The sequence below is a fragment of the Liolophura sinensis genome, chromosome 1 (genome assembly GCF_032854445.1).
Source record: "Liolophura sinensis isolate JHLJ2023 chromosome 1, CUHK_Ljap_v2, whole genome shotgun sequence".
NCBI lineage: Eukaryota > Metazoa > Mollusca > Polyplacophora > Chitonida > Chitonidae > Liolophura > Liolophura sinensis.
The window spans coordinates 94,625,969-94,638,188 of record NC_088295.1 but is presented as its reverse complement, the minus strand read 5'-3'; the positions used below and the strand labels follow the sequence as shown (position 1 = coordinate 94,638,188).

At 41.5% G+C, this 12,220-nt stretch overlaps 1 protein-coding gene across 4 annotated transcripts in view; it reads left to right on the top strand.

Annotated features, from left to right (window-relative positions):
- LOC135462159 (uncharacterized) overlaps positions 1–12,220 on the top strand; it is a 51,928-nt gene that overhangs the window by 14,284 nt on the left and 25,424 nt on the right. For 2 of the 4 annotated variants that reach the window (XM_064739535.1, XM_064739534.1), the window contains exons 10-13: positions 6,314–6,436; positions 7,036–7,158; positions 11,146–11,268; positions 11,549–11,671. In XM_064739535.1, the coding sequence (XP_064595605.1) occupies positions 6,314–6,436; positions 7,036–7,158; positions 11,146–11,268; positions 11,549–11,671 (492 nt within the window). The other 2 variants (XM_064739537.1, XM_064739536.1) reach the window with 2 other exon arrangements.

Here is a 12,220-nt window from a genome sequence, read left to right as displayed (position 1 = left end):
TTGAACAGGTCCACATTACATGGTGGCTAATGTATCAGTGTGAGGGAATATTGTATGGGTTACTTTTGAGCAGGTCCACATTACATGGTGGCTAATGTATCAGTGTGAGAGAATATTGTATGGTTTACTTGTGAACAGGTCCACATTACATGGTGGCTAATGTATCAGTGTGAGAGAGTATTTTGTGGGATACTTGTGAACAGGTCCACATTACATGGTGGTTAATGTATCAGTGTGAGAGAGTATTTTGTGGGATACTTGTGAACAGGTCCACATTACATGGTGGCTAATGTATCAGTGTGAGGGAGTATTTTGTGGGATACTTGTGAACAGGTCCACATTACATGGTGGCTAATGTATCAGTGTGAGGGAATATTTTGTGGGATACTTGTGAACAGGTCCACATTACATGGTAGTTAGTGTATCAGTGTGAGGGAGTATTTTGTGGGATACCTGTGAACAGGTCCACATTACATGGTGGCTAATGTATCAGTGTGAGGGAGTATTTTGTGGGATACCTGTGGACAGGTCCACATTACATGGTGGCTAATGTATCAGTGTGAGGGAATATTTTGTGGGATACTTGTGAACAGGTCCACATTACATGGTAGTTAATGTATCAGTGTGAGGGAGTATTTTGTGGGATACCTGTGAACAGGTCCACATTACATGGTGGCTAATGTATCAGTGTGAGGGAGTATCTTATGGGTTAGTTGTGAACAGGTCCACATTACATGGTGGCTAATGTATCAGTGTGAGGGAGTATTTTGTGGGATACTTGTGAACAGGTCCACATTACATGGTGGCTAATGTATCAGTGTGAGGGAGTATTTTGTGGGATACTTGTGAACAGGTCCACATTGCATGGTGGTTAATGTATCAGTGTGAGGGAGTATTTTGTGGGATACCTGTGAACAGGTCCACATTACATGGTGGCTAATGTATCAGTGTGAGGGAGTATTCTATGGGTTAGTTGTGAACAGGTCCACATTACATGGTGGCTAATGTATCAGTGTGAGGGAGTATTTTGTGGGATACTTGTGAACAGGTCCACATTACATGGTGGCTAATGTATCAGTGTGAGGGAGTATTTTGTGGGATACCTGTGGACAGGTCCACATTACATGGTGGCTAATGTATCAGTGTGAGGGAGTATTTTGTGGGATACTTGTGAACAGGTCCACATTACATGGTAGTTAATGTATCAGTGTGAGGGAGTATTTTGTGGGATACCTGTGAACAGGTCCACATTACATGGTGGCTAATGTATCAGTGTGAGGGAGTATTTTGTGGGATACCTGTGGACAGGTCCACATTACATGGTGGCTAATGTATCAGTGTGAGGGAGTATTTTGTGGGATACCTGTGAACAGGTCCACATTACATGGTGGCTAATGTATCAGTGTGAGGGAGTATTTTGTGGAATACCTGTGAACAGGTCCACATTACATGGTGGCTAATGTATCAGTGTGAGGGAGTATTCTATGGGTTAGTTGTGAACAGGTCCACATTACATGGTGGCTAATGTATCAGTGTGAGGGAGTATTTTGTGGGATACTTGTGAACAGGTCCACATTACATGGTGGCTAATGTATCAGTGTGAGGGAGTATTTTGTGGGATACTTGTGAACAGGTCCACATTACATGGTGGCTAATGTATCAGTGTGAGGGAGTATTCTATGGGTTAGTGGTGAACAGGTCCACATTACATGGTGGCTAATGTATCAGTGTGAGGGAATATTTTATGGGTTACTTGTGAACAGGTCCACATTACATGGTGGCCAATGTATCAGTGTGAGGGAGTATTTTCTGGGATACTTGTGAACAGGTCCACATTACATGGTGGCTAATGCATCAATGTGAGGGAATATTGTATGGGTTAGTTGTGAACAGGTCCACATTGCATGGTGGCTAATGTATCAGTGTGAGGGAGTATTTTGTGGGATACTTGTGAACAGGTCCACATTACATGGTGGCTAATGTATCAGTGTGAGGGAATATTTTGTGGGATACTTGTGAACAGGTCCACATTACATGGTGGTTAATGTATCAGTGTGAGGGAGTATTTTGTGGGATACTTGTGAACAGGTCCACATTACATGGTGGCTAATGTATCAATGTGAGGGAATATTGTATGGGTTACTTGTGAGCAGGTCCACATTACATGGTGGCTAATGTATCAGTGTGAGGGAGTATTTTGTGGGATACTTGTGAACAGGTCCACATTACATGGTAGCTAATGTATCAGTGTGAGGGAATATTTTGTGGGATACTTGTGAACAGGTCCACATTACATGGTGGCTAATGTATCAGTGTGAGGGAATATTTTGTGGGATACTTGTGAACAGGTCCACATTACATGGTGGCTAATGTATCAGTGTGAGGGAGTATTTTGTGGGATACCTGTGAACAGGTCCACATTACATGGTGGCTAATGTGTCAGTGTGAGGGAGTATTTTGTGGGATACTTGTGAACAGGTCCACATTACATGGTGGCTAATGTATCAGTGTGAGGGAGTATTTTGTGGGATACTTGTGAACAGGTCCACATTACATGGTGGCTAATGTATCAGTGTGAGGGAGTATTTTGTGGGATACTTGTGAACAGGTCCACATTACATGGGGGTTAATGTGTCAGTGTGAGGGAGTATTTTGTGGGATACCTGTGAACAGGTCCACATTACATGGTGGCTAATGTATCAGTGTGAGGGAGTATTTTGTGGGATACTTGTGAACAGGTCCACATTACATGGTGGCTAATGTGTCAGTGTGAGGGAATGTGTTATGGGTTACTTGTGAACAGGTCCACATTACATGGTGGCTAATGTATCAGTGTGAGGGAGTATTTTGTGGGATACTTGTGAACAGGTTCACATTACATGGTTGCTAATGTATCAGTGTGAGGGAGTATTTTGTGGGATACTTGTGAACAGGTCCACATTACATGGTGGCTAATGTATCAGTGTGAGGGAGTATTTTGTGGGTTACTTGTAAACAGGTCCACATTGCATGGTGGCTAATGTATCAGTGTGAGGGAATATTTTGTGTGATACTTGTGAACAGGTCCACATTACATGGTGGCTAATGTATCAGTGTGAGGGAGTATTTTGTGGGATACCTGTGGACAGGTCCACATTACATGGTGGCTAATGTATCAGTGTGAGGGAGTATTTTGTGGGATACTTGTGAACAGGTCCACATTACATGGGGTTTAATGTATCAGTGTGAGGGAGTATTTTGTGGGATACCTGTGGACAGGTCCACATTACATGGTGGCTAATGTATCAGTGTGAGGGAATATTTTGTGGGATACTTGTGAACAGGTCCACATTACATGGTGGCTAATGTATCAGTGTGAGGGAATATTGTATGGGTTAGTTGTGAACAGGTCCAAATTACATGGTGGCTAATGTATCAGTGTGAGGGAGTATTTTGTGGGATACTTGTGAACAGGTCCACATTGCATGGTGGTTAATGTATCAGTGTGAGGGAATATTGTATGGGTTAGTTGTGAACAGGTCCACATTACATGGTGGCTAATGTATCAGTGTGAGGGAGTATTTTGTGGGATACCTGTGAACAGGTCCACATTACATGGTGGCTAATGTATCAGTGTGAGGGAATATTGTATGGGTTAGTTGTGAACAGGTCCACATTACATGGTGGCTAATGTATCAGTGTGAGGGAGTATTTTGTGGGATACTTGTGAACAGGTCCACATTGCATGGTGGTTATTGTATCAGTGTGAGGGAATTTTTTATGGCATACTTGTAAACAGGTCCACATTACATGGTGGCTAATGTATCAGTGTGAGGGAATATTTTATGGGTTACTTGTGAACAGGTCCACATTACATGGTGGCTAATGTATCAGTGTGAGGGAGTATTTTGTGGGATACTTGTGAACAGGTCCACATTACATGGTGGCTAATGTATCAATGTGAGGGAATATTGTATGGGTTAGTTGTGAACAGGTCCACATTACATGGTGGCTAATGTATCAGTGTGAGGGAGTATTTTGTGGGATACTTGTGAACAGGTCCACATTACATGGTGGCTAATGTATCAGTGTGAGGGAGTATTTTGTGGGATACTTGTGAACAGGAGCACATTACATGGTGGCTAATGTATCAATGTGAGGGAATATTGTATGGGTTACTTGTGAACAGGTTCACATTACATGGTGGCTAATGTATCAGTGTGAGAGAATATTGTATGGGATACTTTTGAACAGGTCCACATTACATGGTGGCTAATGTATCAGTGTGAGGGAATATTGTATGGGTTACTTTTGAGCAGGTCCACATTACATGGTGGCTAATGTATCAGTGTGAGAGAATATTGTATGGTTTACTTGTGAACAGGTCCACATTACATGGTGGCTAATGTATCAGTGTGAGAGAGTATTTTGTGGGATACTTGTGAACAGGTCCACATTACATGGTGGTTAATGTATCAGTGTGAGAGAGTATTTTGTGGGATACTTGTGAACAGGTCCACATTACATGGTGGCTAATGTATCAGTGTGAGGGAGTATTTTGTGGGATACTTGTGAACAGGTCCACATTACATGGGGTTTAATGTATCAGTGTGAGGGAATATTTTGTGGGATACTTGTGAACAGGTCCACATTACATGGTGGCTAATGTATCAGTGTGAGGGAGTATTTTGTGGGATACTTGTGAACAGGTCCACATTACATGGTGGCTAATGTATCAGTGTGAGGGAATATTGTATGGGTTAGTTGTGAACAGGTCCACATTACATAGTGGCTAATGTATCAGTGTGAGGGAGTATTTTGTGGGATACTTGTGAACAGGTCCACATTACATGGGGTTTAATGTATCAGTGTGAGGGAGTATTTTGTGGGATACTTGTGAACAGGTCCACATTACATGGTGGCTAATGTATCAGTGTGAGGGAGTATTTTGTGGGATACTTGTGAACAGGTCCACATTACATGGTGGCTAATGTATCAGTGTGAGGGAGTATTTTGTGGGATACTTGTGAACAGATCCACATTACATGGTTGCTAATGTATCAGTGTGAGGGAGTATTTTGTGGGATACCTGTGAACAGGTCCACATTACATGGTGGCTAATGTATCAGTGTGAGGGAGTATTTTGTGGGATACTTGTGAACAGGTCCACATTACATGGTGGCCAATGTATCAGTGTGAGGGAGTATTTTGTGGGATACTTGTGAACAGATCTACATTACATGGTGGCTAATGTATCAGTGTGAGGGAATATTTTGTGGGATACTTGTGAACAGGTCCACATTACATGGTGGCTAATGTATCAGTGTGAGGGAGTATTTTGTGGGATACTTGTGAACAGGTCCACATTACATGGTGGCTAATGTATCAGTGTGAGGGAATATTGTATGGGTTAGTTGTGAACAGGTCCACATTACATAGTGGCTAATGTATCAGTGTGAGGGAGTATTTTGTGGGATACTTGTGAACAGGTCCACATTACATGGGGTTTAATGTATCAGTGTGAGGGAGTATTTTGTGGGATACTTGTGAACAGGTCCACATTACATGGTGGCTAATGTATCAGTGTGAGGGAGTATTTTGTGGGATACTTGTGAACAGGTCCACATTACATGGTGGCTAATGTATCAGTGTGAGGGAGTATTTTGTGGGATACTTGTGAACAGATCCACATTACATGGTTGCTAATGTATCAGTGTGAGGGAGTATTTTGTGGGATACCTGTGAACAGGTCCACATTACATGGTGGCTAATGTATCAGTGTGAGGGAGTATTTTGTGGGATACTTGTGAACAGGTCCACATTACATGGTGGCCAATGTATCAGTGTGAGGGAGTATTTTGTGGGATACTTGTGAACAGATCTACATTACATGGTGGCTAATGTATCAGTGTGAGGGAGTATTTTGTGGGATACTTGTGAACAGATCCACATTACATGGTTAATGTAGCCTTAACTCATTCACTACTGAGTTGGATCATGCTTCAACTCTAAAGTAAGCAATCTTGGTAGTTTCTCTCTTGACATTTAGTATTCCGGGATCAGCTTCAAAGTACTGTTTGAACAGGTGTCTTGTACGATGACTGCGTGTCTTTGACATGATTTTCTATTAAATGAATGATCGCTTTATATACATACATACACCAAAAATGAGATGTCACATACAAGTACATAAATATTGTAAATGGGACATCCACATGATGTGATTTAAATAATTTTAAAAAGGGAAATTAATCCCAAAAGCACCAAAAACTTTGTACTGAGATACCCTTATATTGGATGACATCTTACTCTACATGTATGTCCTTTGTTGCAGATGTTGACGAGTGTGCAACAAACAACGGGGGGTGTTCACAGAACTGTCACAACACAGAGGGCTCCTCCCACTGCACCTGTAGGCCTGGTTATGACAGCCTTGATAACCAAGTCACTTGTTTCGGTGAGCACTTTGATTCCAGAAGTCTACCTTTCAACAATTGTTTGGACTGTAATTTGTATATGTTTCAGTGATGTACTTGTCTTTCATCTGTAGCATACTGTACAGGTACATGTACAGGTATAAACTACATTAGCACAAAAAAGGTTCAAAAGGACAATATTTATCATAAAAAGTGACAGCCAGGCCCAGCAGTAAAAGTCATTTAAACCTGTGTTGGGTCATGCTACAAAAAACTACTGATGGGTAGTTGTTTCGCTTTTTTGGATTGGTGCATGATGTCCAAAGGTTATATCAAGTACTTTTAGTATGTTGCTCTTTGGTGTGGCATTTAAACTGGTGCCTGCAGCATGTCATGCCAGTGAGGCATCACATGCTTAAGTTTCTATGTCAGAATAGTGTAGAAAATGATGTTTAAACCAAGCAAACAGCCAAAGAAACTAAATAAAAAACACAGTAATCACAAGCAGTGCTTCTTAAAAGGTGTCAGCTTATTTTGTGTTTTTAAGTGGTGTGGAATGTAGATATTATTTTTGATGTTGTTTTAAGGTGAAGGTGTTTCACTGTTGACACCCCTCTGCTTTTGTCCTCTCAATTCCCAGACATCGATGAATGTGACACAGATAATGGAGATTGCTCCCAGACCTGTTCTAACACCAAGGGGGCATATTTCTGTACCTGTCTTACTGGCTATAGCAGTCCTGATAATGGTGTTTCCTGCTATGGTAAGTTTTGTCTGCTCCCAGACCTGTTCTGACACCATGGGGACATATTTCTGTAGCTGTCTTACTGGCTATAGCAATCCTGATAATGGTGTTTCCTGCTATGGTAAGTTTTGTCTGCTCCCAGACCTGTTCTGACACCATGGGGGCATATTGCTGTAGCTGTCTTACTGGCTATAGCAGTCCTGATAACGGTGTTTCCTGCTATGGTAAGTTTTGTCTGCTCCCAGACCTGTTCTAACACCAAGGGACATATTTCTGTAGCTGTCTTACTGGCTATAGTAATCCTGATAACAGTGTTTCCTGCTGTGATAAGTTTCGTCTGCTCCCAGACCTGTTCTTACGTCAAGGGGGCATATTTCTGTACAGGGCATTAGCCAGGATCTGACAATAGGATCTCTCCAAAAGGCAGGGGGTTTGGGGGCCGCCACTTGAGGCCCCCGTAAATAAGCAGGGGGTCTGCCGCCGGAGACATTTTATCGCCACTGTATCATTTAAAATCCTTTTAATAGCTTTAATTGCCATTATACCACTGGAAATAATGTATTACCATTAGACCCAAGAAATTGACAGTTTTTAGGGGCACCCAATATATCACACTTTTCCCACCAATGACTGACACTGAGTGCGAATCACTAAAAAGAGTACATAAATTTTATATTAAACTATGTAAGGTTACAATCTGTGATGCTTTGGACAACCAAGTGTGAAACAGGAGGTAGAAAAACAAATTGAACTGTAAAATACACAATTCAATACAGATGCAAGGAAAACAATGGCAATTTGGCATTGCAGTTCTGACAGTTTAGGTGTGAATTCTGTGAATCAGGAGGTAGAAATAAATAAACTGTGAACAATAAAATACACAAAAATACATATAAAAGGAAAACAATCAAAATGCATGGTAATTTGGCACAGCAGGTGCATGTCACTCACAGTTACACTACTTCACATTAAAATGCAACGGAACCAAATCAGAATACAGTATACATAGCTCTTACAACTGAGACTGAGAACAGGCAAAATTATCACCACTGAATCTGTGACTGTCACTCACTAAAAAGAGTAGTGTCACCAATCACCATACGATTTGAGCAACTAAGTCACAGTAGGTAGAAATAAACTTTGTAAAATTCAAAGAACAAAACAAAACAAAAAACAATTCAAATACATGTACTATCAGTCACATATCTATGTCGAGAAATTAACTTTTGGCACAGTGACACAGTAGTGCATGTCAAACATCATTTCTGTCATCTGAATACATATATGAATACACTTTGAAAACTTACATGTTAGAAAAATATTCACAATCTGGTATACATACATATAATGTTAATACACTTTGAAACAAAAACAAACTTCAGAAAAATAATCATTTAGAGTACTGTACATTAGATAACAAACATAATCACAAACTTCTTCAGGACGTCTTAAATGGATTTGTCAAAGGTGATATAAAAAAACTCTTCAAAAATTAACAATAGTGGAAAATGTAAAGGCCAACTGGTCATCACAAAATAAGCTGGTTATAGCTAAGGCAATACGTGTAAGGTTTGTAAACACATTTCATAAACAGTGATTGAACTTCTTTGAATGTCTTAAATCAGGCTGCCATACTTCCTGTTGGGCATTTCTTCTGTAGCAAGCCAGTGAGCTGTTTTAAGCGCAGTCACTATTGCTTTTCTCCTTTCCTCCCTTTCTTTCTGCCACTGGGTATTAAGAGAAACCTGTCCAGGCTTCCAGACTGTCCAGACTTCCAGCAGCTGTGGTTTTGTGAGCATCTGAAGCATCATGCTCCTTTACGGTCTTTAATCTAAAGAAAAAATAAATAAATCTACATGAAGTATGTTGTCACTGTTAAATTTAATAACTGAAAAGTAGGCATTTATCTTTTGAGATCAGTCAATCTTAATTTTTTTCTCCATTTTTAAGTACACTATAGCCAGCATAGGCCTAACCACTATCATATGATAATTCAATCAAAGTGAGTGTAAAACTCACATTGATACTGATTAGGCCTATATTGTAGATACTGGTTTTACACTGACATATTGACAAATCAAGTGTCGATTTATTTTATGTAGAAATTACAATGTAACTTGTAAGACGAGTAAACCGATATGGGTACCAAAGTTTGAGCTGACACTAGCCTAACATAACAAGTGACAGTAGTAGTGACAGAATACAATCGTACCTGAAATTGTTATTTCCGGTTGACCACGAACCTTCTACTCCGAATTCTCTACAGTCTTTGCACACCATAACATTCTCAACTTCATCATATTCCAGCCATGGGAATTGGTCGAGCCAGGAATTTAGAAATTTTCGAATCCGTCCACTTTGTTCTGGGGTAGCGGTCGTCTTGCGGCGTTCGCCACTGGCACTCCAGCTCGGCCCACTTGCGCTGGCAGTAGGCCTACTAGTACTGGTCTGTGGGCTGGGACTCACCGTGCCTGTCGCGCGCTTAATGGGAATCCTGTCTCGTGGGTTGTCTACAATTTCTTCATCGCCGTCACTCTCGCTGCTGACATCGACATGGCTACTGCTGCTACTGGGATTTGCTATTTCTTTTGACCGAAAAAAGTCCGTAATTTTCCCTTTCGACATGCCTACAACTGGTAAAAACCCATCGCACAAACTGACAATTTAATGAGCACGTGTGAAAGAAAAAGTTCTCGGACTACGCAGTTGCAATCCCAATCGTCAATCTTCGGGTTTTCCCGATCCTTTCCGGTCGGCACTGTGTACAGAGCGCAAGTCTGAATCCCTTCTCAAAATTAACCCGCGAACTTTACTATTATTGTACCTTAAAATATCGTATTTTGACGAAAGTAGTTCGGATCCATATCCTTACTTGGTCATTTGCAGATGATTTTGTCACTGATTACGAGCACCAATGCAGACAACAACAACAACACAATCTCACGTATGTTTCGATGGAACGATCTTGAATATATTTATTTTGTTTTTAACCCCCCAAAAAAAATGTTGATTCAAAATTTTGCCCGTCCAAAATACCCCTTTTGGCTGGATTACTGGTCCAGTTGGACGGGTGGACGGGTGTGTGGCTAGCCTGGTGTTTCTGTAGCTGTCTTACTGGCTATAGCAGTCTTGATAACGGTGTCTCCTGCTATGGTAAGTTTTGTCTACTTCCAGACCTGTTCTAACACCAAGGGACATATTTCTGTAGCTGTATTTCTGGCTATATCAGTCCTGATAACGGTGTTTCCTGCTATGGTAAGTTTTGTCTGCTCCCAGACCTGTTCTAACGCGAAGGGGGCATATTTCTGTAGCTGTCTTACTGGCTATAGCAATCCTGATAATGGTGTCTCCTGCTATGGTAAGTTTTGTCTGCTCCCAGACCTGTTCTGACATCAATGGGAGCATATTTCTGTAGCTGTCTTACTGGCTATAGCAATCCTGATAACGGTGTTTCCTGCTATGGTAAGTTTTGTGTGCTCTCAGACCTGTTTTAACACCAAGGGGACATATTTCTGTAGCTGTCTTACTGGCTATAGCAATCCTGATAACGGTGTTTCCTGCTATGGTAAGTTTTGTCTCCCAGACCTGTCCTAACACCAAGGGGACATATTTCTGTAGCTGTCTTACTGGCTATAGCAATCCTGATAACGGTGTCTCCTGCTATGGTAAGTTTTGTGTGCTCTCAGACCTGTTCTAACACCAAGGGGACATATTTCTGTAGCTGTCTCACTGGCTATAGCTGTCCTGATAATGGTGTCTCCTGCTATGGTAAGTTTTGTCTACTTCCAGACCTGTTCTTACACCAAGGGAGCATATTTCTGTAGCTGTCTTACTGGCTATAGTAGTCCAGATGATGGTGTCTCGTCCAAAGTGGTTGTCAAGCACTTGCAGTTTAGAAAAACATACTTGCATTAATTGGGGAGTTCCTACATGCCTCAAACCATCTGATGGTGTTTACAGTGAATACTGCTGTGTTGATTGGGATTACATGTATTTGTGTTTCAGATGTGGATGAGTGTGCCTCTAACAATGGGGACTGTGCTCATCAGTGTATTAACAGCGACGGGTCTTACGAGTGTTCCTGTCAGTCAGGTTATAGTACACCTGACCAGGCCAGGACTTGCTATGGTAAGACACACTTCTCAGGTCTACAGAAGTCTTGGTGGATTATCTGCCCTTGCCAGAGACGCAGCAATAATGTAAACAGTATAGGTGTAATGTAAATGTGTCTTCAAAGCTCATTGGCAACTCTGGTGATTTATTCCTGCATCGTAGATGTACTGAGGGAAATATTCTACATTGTGGTGATAAACATCAATCAAGTGAATAAATGTAAGGGAGATATTGACGTTTTGATGACTGATACAGGCCATAATGTGAGAGATGAGTACTGTGTGCTGTGTTACAGACATTGATGAGTGTGCCACGGACAATGGCGGCTGTGACCACAACTGTCATGACACTGATGGCAGTTTCAGTTGTACCTGCAGGCAGGGTTATAGCACACCTGACCATGGCTTCACCTGTCAAGGTAAGTAAGGGAGCTTAATTAAGCAGAAACATTTTAAACATTGATGAGTGAGCTGTGAGTAAATGTGGGTGTCAGCAGAACGGTCAAAATACATGATATATTGGGGCTGCTCTGACATCGGAGACATTGATGAGTGAGCTGTGAGTAATTGTGGGTATCGGCAGAACGGTCAGAATGCATGATATATTGGGGCTGCTCTGACATCGGAGACATTGATGAGTGAGCTGTGAGTAATTGTGAGTGTCAGCAGAATGGCCAAAATGCATGATATATTGGGGCTGCTTTGACATTGTAGACATTTATGAGTGAGCTGTGAGTAATTGTGGGTGTCATCGGAGACATTGTAGACATTGATGTGTGAACTGACTAATTGTGGGTGTCAGCAGAACTGTCAAAATACATGATATATTGGGGCTGGTCTGACATCGGAGACATTGATGAGTGAGCTGTGAGTAGTTATGGGTGTCAGCAGATATATTGGGACTGTTCTGACATTGTAGACATTGATGAGTGTGCCTTGGGTAGTGGTGAGTGTCAGCAGAACGGTCA